The 19,730-nt window shown below is 40.5% G+C and overlaps 1 protein-coding gene across 3 annotated transcripts in view; it reads right to left on the reverse strand.

Moving 5' to 3' along the window:
• Positions 1-3,050: 3,050 nt before the first annotated feature.
• Rabgap1l (RAB GTPase activating protein 1 like) overlaps positions 3,051-19,730 on the reverse strand; it is a 612,968-nt gene continuing 596,288 nt past the window's right edge. For all 3 annotated transcript variants that reach the window (XM_076872863.2, XM_076872862.2, XM_076872861.2), the window contains 5 exons: positions 18,451-18,555; positions 15,557-15,640; positions 11,136-11,207; positions 6,863-7,060; positions 3,051-5,669 (listed from right to left, as the gene is read on the reverse strand). In XM_076872863.2, the coding sequence (XP_076728978.2) occupies positions 5,517-5,669; positions 6,863-7,060; positions 11,136-11,207; positions 15,557-15,640; positions 18,451-18,555 (612 nt within the window). In that variant the 3' untranslated portion in view covers positions 3,051-5,516. The remainder of the gene's footprint in view (positions 5,670-6,862; positions 7,061-11,135; positions 11,208-15,556; positions 15,641-18,450; positions 18,556-19,730) is intronic.

Raw genomic sequence — 19,730 nt, forward strand, 5'->3', positions numbered from 1 at the left:
TGATATAGAAACTCTGATTTTCTTGTAATTAATTGCCCCTGGAAATTAATACTAATTAATAATTATTGAGAGGATTTCTATTACTCACAATTAAGAAACCTCAATAGAGGGCTGGGGATATAGCTTAGTTGGTAGAGTGCATGCACAAGGCCCTGGGTTTGATCCCCAGCTCACACAAACACACACACACACAAAAAAAAAAAAAAAAAAAAAAGAAAAGAAAAAGAAAAAAAGAAACTTTAATAGAGAGGAGGGTGGGATAGTTGGCAATAGTGCTCTACAGGACAGCATTCTTCAGGGTATGTCCTGGCACAAACTGCTCTTTCTAAGTTGACCGCAGCCTGGCTTCAGATAAGAAGTGTTATATCAACACTAACTTCAAATGGATCAGGATAAAAACAACATGAAAAAACATTAGAGACATATGTGGACTTCAAACAAATGTTTATTACTGCTTAATAGGGCCAAATGGGCAACACAACGCATTGAAAATATCACTGGCTCACAAAACAGTCACCTTGCTACCTTCTTGGGTTGCAGTTGTTTATTTCACAAGGCTTCATTCACACATGAAAACAAGATACTACTCCAATTCAAGTTCATGACAATTATAAAAGTAAACATTTGTTGGGACAATGTACAATAAATTGCACTTTCCTTAACAAGCATTACATTTACATTTATAGTGTACTATACATAATACATGGAATTATGGAAACATCTAATTGGTCATTGTTTATAGAGGAAGAGGCTAATAACTAATTTTTTTTAGTCAATTAGCACTATTCACACTTAAGTCATTATATAACCTGCTTTCATTACAGATGCTGTGGGCAAAATCACAAGTTTCATAAAAATAGATAATATAGAATTTCTACTATCTCTTCAGCAAGAGGAAGGTAGGAGTTGGAAAGAAGAGGGGGGTGGGTCTGACGGAGAAACTTCTCCTCTCATTTGAACTGAGTATCCATGCATTATGCAAAATACCAAAAATAGAGAAACTGATGCAAAAGGCTATTGGGACATCTTGGATTCTGGGACCATCTCCAGCTTTGTTCTTGTGCTTTCATGATACCAGAGTCTTTTGATGCATTTATATTCTCACAATTCAGTTTCCTTTATCTTATTCCATATATAATATATAGTTATTAAAAGTTACATTTAATGGAAAAGATTTTACATATTAACCAACTGTCAATGGAAAAGGAAAGTAACTTAAACTATTCATTATCTTTTCTGATTAATTTTTTTTTAAACTTTTCAGAACTAAGGATAAGCCAGGGACTGGGTAATAGACAGATGAAGATATTTTTATAGCAGGTAGCAAATTCATTTGGAGATAAGCTTGACATGGGTCTTTTAGATGGAAAGTGAAAAAGATACACCAGACAGCTGTTTGCAGTCACTAAGATCTCACAAACATCCACTTTTTTCCTTACTATAAAAATTAGCATCGGTCACATGCAGTCCTCATTTTGGTAGATTCTGACAGTCAGGGAAGTTGCTAAGATGAAGAAAGACCTGGCCTGTATTACATAGAAGAAATAAAGAGTTGGGGAATGTTTTCATGCTGGTGACTAGCAGCATGGTGACTTAGGAGTTTTCCACGACGTAGCTGGAAAACTGGCCACTCCCTGGCCTTGCGGTCTTGATCACATGTCTTGAAATCTCAATATGTATTAGATGAATGGTATCTAACTACACAGAAGAGGCAGGGATAATCCAATTAATATTCCACCAATCTCTCTCTCACACACACATAAATCTAGCAGTGTTCAAATCATACAATTCATCCTCTCATTTGTAACTGAAGTAAGAGAATCAGAGTTATTTTAGAGTGTTTTAAAGGGTAAATTATATAATACAATCATCTTGCTAAGTAATGAAAAGTGTTCTTTCCCAGAAGATAAAATAAGTATTTTTTTTCTCTTAAAGGAGTCCTAAAAATCAGACAGCCACCTTAGTGTTTAATGCACAGAGTTGGTAAGACAGTAGACTGATTTCAACTAAAAAAAAGTTCAATCCATCACATTAGTTATTATATATAATTCTTATCCTAGGTGACTGACTTCTTTAAGGATCTAACTCTAATCTCCTATACCTTAACTTTTATTATCTCAGTTTACTCACCACAGCTAGGAAATGAAGTCACTAATTATTAACTAGAAAATATCTGAAGAATGTGCAGTAGAGGTTGGAGAAAAATAAATATGAATACAGAGTAGGAAAGAATGAACCTTTTCTTATAAACGAAACAATAAATACCATTAAATATCCCAACATCAGAATAAAGGTTGCTTTTCTACTTTATCAGGAAAATTTTAAGAAAGCCAGTGAAGAAAAAATTATCATCAATTAATAGCTATAAGAGAGAAAGAGAAATTCATTGTATGGCAAGGTAGGTCACAGCCTGTATAGCGTCTCTATCAGTGTTTCTGATAGGTTCTCATGTCCAAAACATTAGGTAACTAGGATTTCTTAGCATCAAATTCTATGTACCCAAATATAACCAAATTGTGACATGGCTGCTGGCAAACATGCATTGCAGAATTAAAAAAACAGCTTGGTTTCTTTCAGCTTTAAAGAATGTGTTAAATAAGATTCTTAAGATATAAAAGCTAATGAACTAAATTACTGAGTTGAATTTTATTCACATTCTTCTACAGAATTTAATAAAAAGAGAAATGATCATTTTTCAAATGTTGCAAATACTGGATTTTTGCATGAATGTTTTATACAAAGTACAGCCTAAGAAAGGATGAGAATTATTACACTACTTGAAAATGTCCTATATATTAGGCTGCTTTGTAAAGGGAATTCAAAAGAAAGGTTATAGTTCTCAAACAATACACTGTAAAGGACATGTAGTTTGCAGTATTGCTATAACATATTTTATGAACAATCATATCATATACCAAAAATTTTAATTTTTCTTTCCCATCACCCGGTCACCCCCTCACCCCTGTAATGGGAATCAAACCCTGGGCCTCATGCTAGGCAAGCACTCTGCCACTGAGCTTACTGCCGCCCCCACCCGCCCAGCCCTTTATTTTTGGTTTAAAGACAGGGTCTCACCAGGTTGCCAAGGCTGGCCTCAAACCTGCCATCCTCCTGCCTCAGTCTCCCAAGTGTCTAGGATTACAGGTATGTGTCACTATGCCTGGCCATTTCTAATCTTCACTGTTGCTACTAATTCAAAGGCATTGCAGTGAGGGTCATCTCAGACTTGCCACACCAATATGCATACCCAGTTTGATGCGGGGCTGTAAAAGAAGAAAAACTGTGTATTGACCTTATAATCCTTTATAAGAATTAAGACTAGAAAGACAAATTTACCAAACTTTTGGAATGCATGCTCCTGGCGATTCTGTTCAAAGACTAAAAGGAACAGGACTAATAACTGAAGCAGGTCCACAGACAAGGACTTGACTTAAAGCCTTCTACTTCCCCTGTGACATTTAAGAAAAATTATGCAACTTGGTATTCTGTGGAATGTATTTATTTCTGGAAGCTAAAAAGAGCTTGTTGTTATTATGAAGTTCACGACATAAGAGTATCTGCAATTTGGCTGGCCATTTGCAAAGGCAACTTGTATAGGGCTTCCTGGAACCAAGCATAAAGTACCACTTCAGCTAACAGACTCCACTAATGATTTACAGAGTCAGGTGCCAAGATGAAATTTTTTAGCCATTATGTTTTACAAAAAAAAAATATATATATATATTAGCTTACCTAATCCACCATGTAGGGGAATTTAAAGTCAACAGACACTTGGAATGCTGAGTTATTTTCCTTTTTGGTAAAAAGAAATGAATTTTATAATAAAAGACATCAGAACAATAACAACAAAAAGAGTTCCAAAGAAAAATATTATTTGACAAGTGTCATGGATACCAAACATAACAGTTTTATGTTGCAGATGATAGAAACAGATGAAGGGGATTTAACTTTTTAGAATTCAAATATCTTTCTAGAGGAAAGGATCTGTGGTGAGCAGCTTGTAGTGCATCCTCCTAGGATTGAGAAGGTTCTTATTTGATCCTAACTTTCAAGAGTGGTGTTCCTTATAACTGCAATATATGGCACAGAAGAGAACCACTCTGGCACTACAAAGTTTAAGATCCTTTAAAAACAATATATCCAACAAAGAAGCCAAGGATGAATATCAGTAAACATTACTGTACATAGCTGACAGTAGTTTTGTTGGTGTGAAAGGATCAGATTATCTTCAAAATAGCTTAGAAAATGGGAAAATTAGTTTTGCCCTTACCAAAGAATTCCTTGTAAGGACTATTTATATAGGTATGTTAAATATAATTTTTAAAAATATTTCCACCAATTTTAAACAATAGCCTTATCTTTTGTTAGATAAGTATTTCTATAAAGATTTCATATTCAATCAAAAATGTTATAAATGCATTTGTATCTCTTCATCTACAGGTACCAAGGGCACATACTAGGGAGCTAGAGCAGTGAGGAAATGTTGCCTAACATTAACTAAGGTAATGAAGCTGCCCTCGATTTCTATTTCAATACTATGTCCTCTAACAAAATTACAGAATATTAGTGTTTCCTTGGTAACTATGTCAACACCAAATGAAAGAACTCTGTTGCTGGTTCTGTACTTCACTATAAGCACAGAAACTGAACCTGGGCTTTTCTCGAACTCTCCGGTGAAGGTTCCCTAAGTGCAACTCACAATAGCCACCTTGACTGGACACTTGTCAGAAGTCTCATCTGTGTTCATAGCTAGCCACACTAGGAACACACAAGTCCCTTGTGGATTTTTGAAAGGATCTGCTAGAACACCAGAGCCAAAATGATTTTACTCCACATTTGTCAAAATCTCAGTTCACTCACTGAGTTTGCATTCTCAATAGCCCATCCATTCCACAGTTCTTGGCACTTCAGAAAATGAAACATGAAAGAAAATGAAAATAAACCAATTACCTTTGGGGACTTTTCAACCCCTGGTCTGTTCTTGCATTGGGCAGGAATATCGCTCCCTGGTTTTAGAATGAAACCTGACGGTGGTCATGACTGGCCCCACAGTGTGCTTTATCTGAATAAATCCTGAAAAGCTAAAGAGGTTTAGGTTTCAATTTTTTTCCCTGTGACAAAGATCTTCCTATCACGTCAACCTTGGAATGACAGATGATTCCATTTTTGTAGGATAAAATTATTAGGAGTAATTAATTAGTTCTAAATAAAAAGCACTTAGTTCTGAATTACTTATTTCCAACTAAACATCAGGCATATAAAATAATGTGTAATACTAGGATGGATCAGAACATGGCTTCCCAGGAAGAAGCTGGGCAGTAGGTATCCAACATAAATCGGGTCAATTTAAATAACATTCCTTTGAAAAGTGTCATACAGGAAAGAATGAGAGCTACTGAAGGATTCTGGCTTGCTTTCTGGCCTCCTTTACTTTCCTTCAAAGGGACACCAGGAAGACGGCTCCCGGGTTTCCGTTGCTTTGATAGTTGTGCTCTTGTGCTTGGGTGAGGCTGGAGCTATGTGCTCTCCTTAGGCGGCTGGGTGGCCTGAGGCGGCTGCAGTGGCTGGGTGCTTGTGGCCGTTTTGATAGAGTTCAGGGTTTTGCTAAACCAAGAGTTTTTTGCAGCTTGGATTTCATTCAGAAGGGCCCCTCTCTGATGTTCAAGTTCCTAATTAAAGAAAGAAAATCATCTGAGTATTAAATGAAGAGTGCAGTTTTTTTTTTAAATCCCCAGGTCTATGTAGCCAAACTATTCTTCCCTCAAATCCAGGAAAAATTTAATCAGCTTCTTCATGGAAAGAAAAAGTTTCAAGCTAGAAGAGTTTCTACTGAAAATCAAATCTGTCCTTTCTCTGAACTGTGAAAAGAAACCTTGTTATAGTAGATGGGGTAGAGAGAGAAGATGGGTGGGGAGGGGAGGGGAGCGGGGATAGTAGAGGATAGGAAAGGCAGCAGAATACAACATACACTAGTATGGCAATATGTAAAACAGTGGATGTGTAACTGATGTGATTCTGCAATCCGTATACGGGGTAAAAATGGGAGTTCATAACCCACTTGAATCAAATGTTTGAAATATGATATGTCAAGAACTATGTAATGTTTTGAATAACCAATAATAAAAATTTTTTAAAAAAGAAACCTTGTTATATTCTTTCTTTTCCCCTCTGCCCTTAGGTCCAAATTTAGGTTTAGGATGCAACCCCAGATAACATGTTTAAAATCACAAATAAATATGAACATTAGGACAGAAAGAATTTATACTACTAGCATAAGCATAATGAGTTCCATTTCCAAAGACATGGCCTTTGTCCCTGAGAACATACAGGGTCCAGAGCAGAGACAACCTTAGCAGAGGACCCTAATGTGACACAGACTGGTGCCACATAGGCATGGGAGGTGGGTTAGGATCACTGGTAAAAAGGAAATGGGGAAGAGTCCATCAGAACTCATACTCTTTTTCTAATCATGTTATTTTCTAATATGGAGTGAGAAAATGGCAAAATCAAGATAAAAAGAAGCTCCAAAGAAAAGAAGGGGTATGAGCCAATGTTAAGGGCTGGCGGAGAGACTTGGCTTTAATTTTCATGATCAGCTTCTAAAGTGACCAAATTCATTGTGACAGGACATGTGCAAGAGATCTAATGATAAACTGGAAAACTGTGTTAATTACAAAAAGTTCCTTTAGATTATGTGTTTGCTTATACCAGTGTGTAAAGATACATGGCACACAATGTGATCATGTAGGACACATCAGTGGGTAGAACTCATCTGCAACGTATCCAGTGACAGCTTGTGATTCTGACTTAGCACCTGAGTCCCTGCCTGTGATTCTTCCCTGTTGATCTTTTACCAACCAACCTGGATTTTGCACTTGGCCTCTACCAGCTGCAGTTTGGTTTGTGCCAGTTCCAGCTCCATCTCCCTCAGCTGCTTCTTGAGCGAGTCCTTCTCGTCATCTGCTTCAATTCCTTGATCCTCCCTGCTGATGGCTGCTGGTTTCAAAGTGCCCTCCTTGCTGAAAATGTCACTGCAGTGTTTGCATGCCATCATTTTACCCTGAAATAACCAAAACTGATAATCAACATCAAAATGTATTTCATAGCCAGGTCACTTCCTGAAACAATATATGATTTCTTAAAGTCACTGCCCATGCCCAGCAGATGCAGTGTAATCTCAGATAACATATATTTACACACACATACACACACACCCCACAAACAAAATGGTTACACTCAGTGCCAAATCCAGCTATTCAAAACAGGTGTTCCGTTTACAGTTCTGAGGATCAAAACTTGGACTCTGTGTGGACCAGGCAAGCACTATAGTACTGAGCTACCTCCCCATCTTCCATTCTTTTTCTTTAAATAGCTGTAGGAAGACTCTAGGAGTATCACAGTCTTCAAAAATGTGCCCTAGAAATTTTGTGCTGCCATTACTGTTATTAAGTGCCAAGCCCCATACCATATACTCTACCTATAGTATTTAATTTAATTCTAGAGCAACTAACTATATGAAGAGGAACAATTCTCAGCCCCATTTTAATACCTATAGAACTCATTAGCATTTAAGTAACTTGTGCATAGCATGCCCAGGACGGTCATTATAACTAACCTAAATCTACTCTCACAATAAAGTAAATGTCCTACTGTTTGGCTTTAAGCAAAGATGACCATCATTGTTTAAGTTGATAAAAATAACTCTACTATATGCCTAAGTTGCCAATCAAGTACACTCCACTGAATGACAGCAATCTTTCCAAAGTTAACAGTGCTATGTTTTCCTGAATTACTTCAATAAAATTCAGAAATAAAGATATTACATACTATTTCTATTTTTATGTCCTACTGTTACGACAAGCTCATTGATTTAAGTTTTCCAATCCAGGTAAGCAGTTATACTGGATTGAACCAAATGAAGGAATAGATTGGTGTCACAAAAGGGAGGACAACATTTTTGTGAGAAAACACCACATGCAAAGCTGCAACATCCTGAGGGAACGTCCAGGAATGTGCAAGGGCCAAAGCAGAGTGTAACGGTGAGAGGTAAGACGTAGGTGAGCATTCTCTGTGGCCAGGTTGTAAAGGTCCTGATTTTACCCACAGGAAATGTGTCTCTTGGCTGCACCATGCCCTGTGCCACATGCTGAGCAGCAACAAGCTCCCTGGAGCTGGGGTCCATTGTGGTGGATAGTGCTGAGTCCCATGGGCCACCCATCTGTCCTTCTTCCTCAGGAACAGAACCCTGATTTTATTTGAGCTGGCAATGGGTCCTGATAAATGGTGGCATTTCTCGAATTCCCTTGAAGCTAGGTGTGACTGGAAACTAAGTTCTGATTCTCAAACAGAAGTGTGACATGGAACTTCTGAGAAGGCTGCTCAGAGAGCACACCCCCACTGCAGCAAGGCCCTTATATCCTTGTAGAATCAAATTCTGCCATGGGGTGTGAATGTGAAGCAGAAGCTCCAGTTGACAGGTGTGGCTTGTAGGTGATCTGAGGGTGGGTGCCCACGTAGAGGATGTGGTCACTAATGACGGATGAGGATCACTAATGACAACTAAGGATCCACCTTTCTAGTCCTTAACCACTTTTACTTAACATAATCACTACCTTTTGTGTGTAAGCCAATGTCAGGGGCCTGTCTGTGGTCCAAAACTGACAGGCATCGTGATATGGCCAAACTTATACTTGGGCATGCTCACTCTAATTACAGTGGAAAGGATGAACTGGAGTGGTGGTAGTGATCAAGAGGGTTGTTATAGGAAGCTGGACAAATCAGAAGCTAACACATCATGCCAAATGAGGTGAAGAAGCAGCACCCTAGAGAAAGGGGAGGTAGAACAGTCTAAGATGTGGACTTGAGTCTGATGCCCTGGGTTCAAGTCCTGGTACCACATACCAGGAGTATAATCTCAATCAAAAAGAATCACCTGTTTGGGGCCTCATCATTAGTAAAAACAAATTGTATCTATTTTCTAGGGTAGTTTTGGGGTTAAGTGGATAATACACGGAAAGTATCAGAACAGTGTGCACAGTAAGGACCAATGAAGTTGTTCTTTATTATGGCTAACTCAGGTTCACCTTTCTCTCCTGGAACATCATGGCTTTCATTAGGTAGTCTTACCTACTTATCCAAAATTGTTCTCTGTTGCTTCATAATCAGTTTCCTTAATAAGACGTTAAAACACTCTTGAGTTTTCCCTCATGTTTCTGAACCTCTCTCCAACTGAATTCTAACCATCCTGTTTAAATCCACCCTTCTCCATAAAGCTTCCTTTGGTCTGCAGTTCTTATGCATCTGCTTTCCCCACAATTCCGATCGTTGGTGTAATCCAACTCTGCACACTTGACCTGTTTTCCAAACATTCCATGTTTGTAAGTATATGACTTGTCTTACAGGAAAATTCTATGCTCCTGTTTCTGTGTAATTTCTGTAATGAAATGGTGGCCTAATACCTGTGCACAGAGAGATGCTCAATACAATCTTTACTGAGTGACCAGTGTAAATCCTTGTTTCATTTTTATTTCCATAAGGATTGAAGTTCAAGACAGCTGGCCCTTTTATGGCAAGACACTTTATCAATAATCTGTCAGTAGGCCTATAACAAATAATAATAAATAACAATAAATACTAAGTAGAAGGAATAGAAAAAGACCAGAAAGGGAAGATATGACTCCCAAATTTTAACAGGTTTGGAGAGAGAGACCACCAACCCTTTACTTACCAACAATCTCAGATGGATATTTTGTAACATAAAATAAGAGAAAAAAAGTTTCTGAAAATATCAGAATGAGGTTTTCCAAATTTTAACTTAAAAATATTATTGTGGGGCTGGGGATGTGGCTCAACGGTAACGTGCTCGCCTGGCATGCTCGGGGCGCTGGGTTCGATCTTCAACACCACATAAAAATAAAATACCAATGTTGTGTCCACCGAAAACTAAAAATAAATATTAAAAAATTCTCTCTCTCTTAAAAAAAAAATATCGTAGCCAAGTAGGAATCTAAGCACTTTGTATACATTATCTAATTCAATCTTCAAAATGGTCTTATGAGGTCGGCAATGTTTTCTCTATTTTACAGAAGACAAAATGAAGATTAGAAAGGCAAATAACTTTTCAAAGTTGTTAAACTATATGCTAAATTGCCAAGAACACATTTGCTAGTATGACTTGAATATATTCAAATAGGAGCATGTCAGATTTCTGGGACAGTGGGGAGGGCGGGTAGCACTCGCCTGTAATCTTAGCTACTTGGGCAGCTGAGGGAGGAGCATTTTAAATTCAAGGCCAACTTCAGCAACTTAGTGAGACCCTGTCTCAAAACAAAAAATAAAAATGGTCTGGGCATATGGTTCAGTGGTACAATGCTTGCCTAGCAAGGCAAAGTACAGTCCTGGTATGATCAGTAGGTAAGTCCATTTTCTGAAGAATAAGCAATCACTTTTTTTCAAAGAGAGCGGTAACATAAGGAGTTCTTCCACCAGAGGGCAACATAAAAATAAATGCTACTGTTTTGTTGTTTTTTTTTTTTTAAAAAAAAACCACTAAAAATTTGGTTGAGGGGCTGGGATTGTGGCTCAGCGGTAGAGTGCTCTCCTAGCACAGGTAGGACTTGAGTTCGATCCTCAGCACCACATAAATATAAAGGCATTGTGTTGTGTCCATCTACACCAAAAAAAAAAAAAAAAAAAAAAAAAAAAATTGGTTGAAGAATGAGTCAGTTATGAACATGTTTTCCAGCCGAATTCTATAGTGTCACAGTGTTCACTGTTCAAGAGAGCGACAGGATGATCCTACTGAGTCCCAAACTGAAGCTGCACCATTCAGACACAGGTGGGCTGCTGAGGACTCCCAGGCCCCACTTTATACCAAAGCTACACGGCTCAGGGGCCTCTAGTGACAGTGGTCAAATCATCTTTCCCTTCCTGGTACCAGCTTCTGCCTTCCTGTAAGATTTATGGAGCATCACCTGTCACCTGGTCAAGAAGACAGCTGTACCCCAGGTCAAAGAGAGATACACTACTCTTCACATGTTGAAATCCTTTAATACCAAATGGGGAAGGCAGACTTTCAGGTACGTGCAAGACCACGTGTGGAGCAGAGATGGTCCCAGAACTGGCTCCCTGCTTACCTTCACAGTTTCCAGCTCCTCCTTGCTGGCTGCTTGCTGTTTCTCCAGCCGGGTACTTAACTGGGAACAGATCTAAGGCAAATAAAAGAGGCTCTTTACTAGATATGCCTGCAGTGAGCACATGCACACATCTGCTTAGCAACCCATAAAGGCCTTGAGCAGATCTGCTCCTAGAAGAAATCTTGCAAATGAGCAGCCCTACAAATGCTGATCACTTTTGAAACAAGCAACAGAAGCCTGGGCATCTCCTGTGGAGACTCTGTCTTCATCCACAAAAACAAGACACTGGCGTAGATTGGGTTTCTTGCTATCACTAGCTTTCTGTGATGAGTTCCAATGAATTTTTGGCCTTGCTGAGTATCTACTTTGTACAAATTGATGAAAAGAATTTTGAACCAGAAACAGCTCCTACAGCTCCCATCCAGCCACAGAAAAATCTCTTTCCAATCACTAGTTTCCTTAAGTAGCAGCAGAGTGAATAAAAGTTAAAATTATTAGAAAATGAAACTGATTAAAATAAAACTCTGATCAAGAGTTTGGGAAACAGCACAGAAATTAAAAGCTTCAGAGCCAGTGCGGTGGTCCATGACTATAATCCCAGTGATATGGGAGCCTTGGCTTTAGTGAGGCACTAAGCAACTTAGTGAGACCCTGACTCCAAATAAAATGAAAAGCTTCAATACTGGAGTCGAACTGTGAGTTTAAAGCACATCCAGCTCTACTACTTATATCTATGTACTCCTTGGCAAACTCATTCATCTCTAAGACTTAGTTCCCTTGTGACTGCACAGTACTGTGAGAAAGATGCATGTGAAGGGCTCAGTACTACATGGCATCTGACCAATACAAAGCACCTATGGAGTAAAATCCATTGTTATTATTAATTCTGAAATAAGGTGCTGATAAGTACCAAGAGCAAGTAGAAATAAGTGCTTTCAAAGGAGAAAATTTCTGCTTAAAAAAATGCATCCCCTTGGGGCTGGGGATGTGGCTCAAGCGGTAGCGCGCTCGCCTGGCATGCGTGTGGCCCGGGTTCGATCCTCAGCACCACATGCAGACAAAGATGTTGTGTTCGCCAAATACTAAAAAATAAATATTAAAATTCTCTCTCTCTCTCTCCCTCTTTCTCACTCTCTCTCACTCTTTAAAAAAAAAAATGCATCCCCTCATTGACTAAAATAAAAATCTTTTAAAAAATGGATAAAAATAAATTAAAAAAATAAAGAGCAAACAATAAAACAGAAAAATGGATGAGAAACAGGGGATGTCAAATTTTAAAGAAGAAATTAGAATAGAAACATGTCTGATCTATTTCTCATCAAAAGACATTAAAAAAAATTTCATTACTAAAAAATAGCTCAAGGCCAAGTCTTGCTTGTTGAGTTAAGCTTCCAATTTCTCCAGATCTAAACCTGGCAAATAATTCATAGGACTGTATTTAAACTGATGTTAAAAAGAAGGGTCTGCTGGGCACAGTGGCACACACCTGTAATACCAGCAACTGGGTAGGCTAAGGCAGGAGAATTGAAAGCTGGAGGCCAGCATGGGCAACTTGGTGAGACCCTGTCTCAAAACAAAAGATAAAAAGGGCTGGGGATGCAGCTCAGTGGCAGAGCACTTGCCTAGCATATGCCAGGCCCTGGTTTAATCCCCAGCAGCACATGCACACAGAAAAAGAAGGGATTTCCCTGCTCATTTGTGCAAACCATCTCCCCTTTTATGTAAACCAAAGCATTCAGAAATAGACTTAGTAACAGCCAGTTCCCACTACAGAATGCATTTGTTATGTTTTATATCCTAATCGTCTTTGAGGAGATGGGTCTGTTGGCTTTTATATTATGGATTCTTACCAGGGAATGTAAAGTCCAGGGCCAAGGATTACTATTTGAAGAGTGTGGTAGGCTGTGGCCACCTGTGGTGTCACATGGTCATGAGGTAATGCATTTGCAGTGATGGCGAGTTTTGCAGCCATGGTCTTAAATGCTCCTTGCATTAGTTCATATCTAACCACCATGTCTTAGTTACCCAAAGTCAAAGTGCCTGGATGCCTTCCAGGTTTTCCCTTGTCTAGCAGAAAAAAAAAGGGCGGGGGGCTATATTTGACATCTCCTTCTTCTGTTTTCACTATTGCTTATTTTAGTTCAGGGCCCAATTTTTCCTATTTCTCCCTTTTTCTTCTCATTTTGTGACATTAGCCTCTCATGGTCTGTGTCCTTGCCTATAGATCTCTCCTTTGGTTCCACATTCCTCACTGGGTCAGAGTAGTGCCAATACGTATCCCTGAGCATGCCATTTTCCTGCTTAAAGATTCCTACAACAACAACAACAAAAACTAGACGGCTATGCCCAACCTGAAGACCGTCCTGGATCTGGGCCCCAGCAAAGTGGTGCTTCTCTTCTATACTCAAATCTCTTACCACATAAAATGTTTTCTGTGTTCACTAGCCTACCTCTGTGCCTTCCATTTCCCTCTTCCCACCATTTGCACCCCATCCTCCACTGTCTCCACATATCCAACTCTCACACAGCCTTGAAGACACTCAAGCTATCCCAGCTCTGTAAGGGCCTCCTCATTGCCCACAGGGAAAAACTTCCTTTCCTCTTATTCTTGCTTAGGTCTGACCTCCCTATGACAAAATAAGCTTCTAGGAGAGAGATTAGATTAATTCATCTTGGGCCCCCTGAATTATTAAGCCTCACAAGTAGCAAGCATTAAATAAGCACATTATTATAAAGGAGAGTAAGAATGCTCTGAAGTCTTATTTCTAAGAAATGTTTCATGCATATAAGGAAACCTTATGAAAAGAAGTTCATGATATATGAAGCAGACCAAAGCTACTTCCAAGAAACAGAATAAACAGTACAGCCATCCTGTTTATATACATTATAAATTTTTTATGTAGCAATTTATTTATGTAGCAATGCTACATACTCAACATTATAGAGATTATGTAGGTGGCAAGATTGAGGGAGGTTTGTTTTCTTTGTGCTTTTTTTTTTATTTTTTATTTTATTTTTTTATTGGTTATTCAAAACATTACAAAGATTGCAGAATCACATCGGTTACACATCCACATTTTTACATAATACCATAATAGTAACTGTTGTATTCTGCTACCTTTCCTATCCTCTACTATCCCCCCTCCCCTCCCCTCCCATCTTCTCTCTCTACCCCATCTACTGTAATTCATTTCTCTCCTTATTTTTTTCCCATTCCCCTCACAAACTCTTATATGTAATTTTGTATAACAATGAGGGTCTCCTTCCATTTCCAAGCAATTTCCCTTTTCTCTCCCTTTCCCTCCCACTTCATGACTCTGCTTAATGTTAATCTTTTCCTCCTGCTCTTCCTCCCTGCTCTGTTCTTGGTTGCTCTCATTATATTTCTTTGTGCTTTTTTGCATTTCCCCAACTTTCTAAAAAAACATAAATTTCACTTATAGACAAAAACAAAAACATCAAGCGAGGCATGGTGGCACATGCCTGTAATCCCAGTAGCTCAGGAGGCTGAGACAGGAGAATCGCGAGTTCAAAGGCAGCCTCAGCAAAGGCAAGGTGCTAAGCAATTCTGTGAGACCCGTCTCTAATGAAAATACAAAATAGGGATGGGGATGTGGCTCAGTGGTCAAGTATCCCTGAGTTCAATCCCTGATATAAAAAATAAAAAAAAAAAAAACATCAAAACCAAACTAAAACAGTATGCATTAGATTTCAACATCCTTTGTGAGACAGATGATCTCAGGGAAACCCTTGGATCTGAAGGCAGTGCATGGTATTTAATTAATTCTGGAAACCTGGAATGTGAGGAGCCAACTCAGGTTTCTCAGAACTGAGAGGGCCCTTGCCATGTGCATCCAAAAGGAGAAACAGCAAGATGTACCTGGAGTGGAATAAGAAGCGTTCTGGGGCCACCCAGGTGACAGGAGAGAGAGATTTTCAAGGAGAGCAAGCTCTCTGTTAAAAAGAGAATTTTAAGGTGCATAGTAGAAAGCCTCCTACTAGTGGGGGCCTGCACTGGGTCAGGCCACGTAGCCACAGTGCAAAAAAAAAAAAGGGCCTCATTCTGTTCTTTGATTGCAAAGGATACACTGATCCCCTAGCTATTGCCATTTGATACAATCACTAAACTTTGCAAAGTGGCAAATGTCCCCAGTGAGATCTATTGTAAATTAGCTTCTCAGTAAGGCAGAAGCTGGATCCCAATGGCAATTATGGTTCCAAACAGTGTTAAACAACCAATGGTTTGTTTGTCAATTAAACCTCCCATGTTACCAGCCAACAGGTCCAACCACTGTTTTAGGAGAGAGTGAGGCACAGATTTAATAAATTGGAAGACTGTTCTGGAAACTCTAAAAACAAACAAAACACAAAAGTAAAAGGCAATCACTTTTACAACAACAAAATCCACAGTGGCACAATACCTGTTTATACTCAGCAATGATGGCTGTGGTCTTCTTTATCTCATACTCTGCCTTCTCTAGCTGTTTCCTGAATACTTCTTTTAGCTAGAAAGGAAGGAGAAATAGCAGGATTCAGCAAAAATCTTAATAAATTTCTTAAGACACCTACATTCATGTCTTCTTGGTTCACGATCAGAAACAATGGTAACAATCACGGCTATGCACATTTTCCTCACTGAAGCTGCATCTCGATAATCTGAAAACCCAAGCATCTCCAGAGATACAGAGATCTTTCTTTTCTGTAAAGAAAAGACATATGAGCCATGCTGTTATAAAGCTGCTTATGCTCACTGCCTGCCTGGTAAGCATATTGCCTCTAAGTGTCCACTTAGACACAGTCTTCATTTTAAGTGTAAACTAAAATATATCCAGGCAACATTGCAGGCTAAATTTTTCACTCTTGATACTATGTTATAAATTAAGGAGAAAAACTTTGGGCCTTGTGTTAACAGTCCCCTCCGTCATTGCTCCCTCTCTGAAAGCAGGGTCAAGAGGTTCTGGAGTTGGGAAGAGATGAGATGAGACTCTAGGGAGTTACAGGGGATTCTGGTCATGAGTTCAGGAGGAGCACAAGCTACATAACCCGCAGGTGCTGACTAAGATTGCTGAAGAGCTAAATGACCAATGTCATACTCAAAACCACAGTTGTTTTTTTTTTTGTGTGTGTGTGTTTGTTTTTGGCTTTGGGGATGGAACCCAGGGACTTAACCACTGAGCTAAACCCGCCCTTTTTTGAGAGTGACTCACTAAGTTGCTAAGTTTGTCCTTGAACTTGAGATCCTTCTGCCTCAGCCTCCCAAATTGCTGGGATTGCAGGTGTGCACCACTGTGTCCGGCTACAACCACAGTATTTTGATAGCCCAGAGGCTGTAGAATTCTGGTACAGAGGAAGACTGAGTGATGAAAAAATTCAGGTGCCACCAGATAAAAAAGAAAGAATTCAATTCTGACAAGTTGGCCAAATAAACAACAAAAAACAACTCTGGTTGGTCCTAAGTACATAATCAGAATAAAGGGACGAACCCTGGAGAGAGAAGAATCCCATTTTATTTTCCTGGCACTGGGGATTGAGCCCACGGTTTCATGCTTGCTGCAGGGCAAGCCCTTCACCTATGAGTCACAACCACAGATCTTTTTTATTTTTTATTTTGAGACAGGGTCTCACTAAGTTGCCAGGACTGGTCACATACTTGCATCCTCCTGCCTCAGTCCCCCAAGTACCTGGGATTATAGGTATGTGCCACCATGCCCAGCCCCCCAAATATTCATAGGGAATATTCTACACTTGCTAATTCATAAATTAATAATTTACAATTGGATTCTATCATTAGAGGATTTCTGAATTTCTTCATATTTGTTACATTCTAAAATCCTAAAAACAACTTGTAGGTTATACTGCTTCAAATGCAGCTGTTTATAGAAGTCTCTATTCTCTATTTTACATAACATTGGACATAAACAATAACCTCCCCTTCCTATAATAAGGCCTCACTGACTTTAAGATGACTCAGGCAGCTCAGAGGCTTGGAGCAAGTTTTTCTAAGCCATAGCTTCCTCGGGTGACAAATAAAGAGTAAGGTACACGGTACAAGTATCATCATCACAATAACCAAGACAGGGTGAAGGGAAGACACCATGAAGCATCTGGCTTTGCTCTGGCCACACGTAGGGTCTTGCCCCTCTGCTGGGCTGGTGTGTGTCGCAGAGCCATGGGGCAGGCAGAGTGTGGGTTAATTCATTTGCCAATAGTGTTTTCTTCCCTGGAAGTACTAAAGGGGTCAAAGAAAGCCAGAGGTAGAGAAGAAAACAAAACACAAGAGGAGGCCTGGAGAATCTATCAGCCCTCAAAGTTTTTTGAGGAAGTTTTTTAAAAAAGAAAAAACTTGGACCACACTAAATGCCAAAGACTCATTTTAACATATTCCAGCAGGGGAAAAAACGTCACAGAATATGTTTTATAAATCCTGGAAGGTGTGAAATGGCACATCTCTCTATGTGTAATTTTTTTCTGGATGAAAGTCTTTCAAAGGATTTCTATTCTGTTTTATGTTTAGCACTAACTATTAATACCTTAGAATGAAATTCACTAATCATGATTTAAGAAATCTCCTCACTATATAAGGTAGTTACATCAAGCAAGCTCTGGGCGGTAGACTTCAGTCATTTCTGAAGACACTCTACCAGCTAATCTAGTCCTCCGCCACTGGCTGGGCCCACGGGGGAGGCAACGGTGGGCAGCCTCTGGGCCTAGGGAAGCAGGAAGCTCCAGCTCGGAGCAGAGGTCCCGCACCCTCTCCTGGGCCTGCACTCCTCCTCCACATGGAGACCACCACTCACCTGCTCCTGGCCCCCACAAACAGCACAGGGCACCAGCTTCAACGCAGGCTCCCAGAGGGCTTTTACATTCCCCCAGGGGTTAGGACCCGGAGCTCTGCTGGGAATGTTGAGGCTCCCTTTTCTAAGGCATGAATCAGAGGAGTTAGGGGGACTGACGCAGAGGTCTGTAGCAGTCCCAGCAGAGGCCACAGTGGCTTTCGGTGTGACAATGCCATAAAGTGCTTCCCAAGAGTTGATGATTTTGGAGGCAGGACATGAAACTTCCACACTGTCAGAGCTCTTGGATCATAGCTGCAAGTTACTAAACTCGGAGAAGACTCAACACTCCTTCGAGATGTCTCAGTAAAGGCACATTCCTGAAAGCTATTGAGAGCAGAAATGCTGCCTCCTCTTCCAATACCCTCAGCACACTTCAACTTCACCCCGACTTAGAATAAATGTCACTTTTTTTTTTTTTTACAATATTCGTAACTCCCTGCCAATCTACCGTGTGCAGAAAAGCCTGTGAACACCTTTACCTGGGCAGTCTCTTCCTCCTGCTTCCTCTTCTCCTCCTCAGTCTCCACCAGCTTCTGCTTGGTCAAGAGGAGCTCCTTATTCAACACATCTGCTTTGTCCTCTGCCTGCAAGTCAGGGCACATCACAGCCATAAAGAAGGCGAATATACACACACATACCTTCTCCACACCCTGTCCCCAGGTATTTCTCTACAGCTACCTCAAGTCCTTCCTCTCTTCCCAGCTCACTGCAGGGTTGTGGCGGGGGCTGCTTTCTCTGACCATCTACGTGCCAGGTACTTGGTACACATTATTCCTAATTCTCACAACAACACCTTTACAGCTAATGACAGTGAGATTTGGCTAGACCAAATACATCGTCTGGGGTCACACATCTAAAATGACAGTTATGATCTGAATTCAGATTTGAATGACACCGAAGTCCATTCTCTTTCCACACCCTTCTCCCTCATTCTCAGATGTCATGACAGCATTGGCGGTGCTTCCAAATGGCAGTGCATGGGGAGGATTCAGAGAAGGCAAGTGGACAGGCGGGTCCACAGACAGCAATCAAGTGAGAAAACTCGAAGGCCAGGCTTGCGGTTAACTGGCCCACAAGCCGCTCAGACTGGTCAGTCAGTACAGCAGGGAGAAATTAAAGCCAAAACCCAAGATAGAGAGAGTCGAGTGGGAAACCAAAGCAGAAACCAGACTCCAGGCTGTTTCCAGGGTGCCAGGATGTGCCTGGTGAGAGCAGGCTGGTTCTACCTGGGTCACAGAGCCCTCTGGGGTGTGTGTGTAACTGAGGGGACACTGTCTTATTTATACGCCAGGACCCCCTGACCTCATCCTCAGGTTCCAGCCACACATTTGCACACCAATGGAGTGTGACCTGAGACCCACCCTATTCACTGCCATCTGGACCAGCCCCCTGTCCACGCCTCTCCAGTCTCCCTGATAGCATGTTAGAACAGCTCCATGTGTGATGCGCGTCTTGCCCACTGCACTCTAACTCCAGGAGGAACCATGTCTCCTCTGCTCTTCACCATTTCCCCAGCACCACACCCACAATCGGGGACAGGGGCAGGTTTTCCCCCCAAGTCCTCAGTGAATAAACGAATGTTCCCTAAGTCCCTACAGAAGCAGCCTGTGGGCAGCGGGCCACAGGATGAGTCCGGCAGAAAGACTCCCGAGGCAGAGGAGAGGTAGCTATGTAAAGAAGCCATCCCTGGCTGACAGCAGCCAAAGGTTGTCCAAGAATCATGCAAACTGGCCAGATGGCTTCTGTCTGTGTTTGCCAT

Source organism: Callospermophilus lateralis, chromosome 13 (genome assembly GCF_048772815.1).
Source record: "Callospermophilus lateralis isolate mCalLat2 chromosome 13, mCalLat2.hap1, whole genome shotgun sequence".
Taxonomy (NCBI): domain Eukaryota; kingdom Metazoa; phylum Chordata; class Mammalia; order Rodentia; family Sciuridae; genus Callospermophilus; species Callospermophilus lateralis.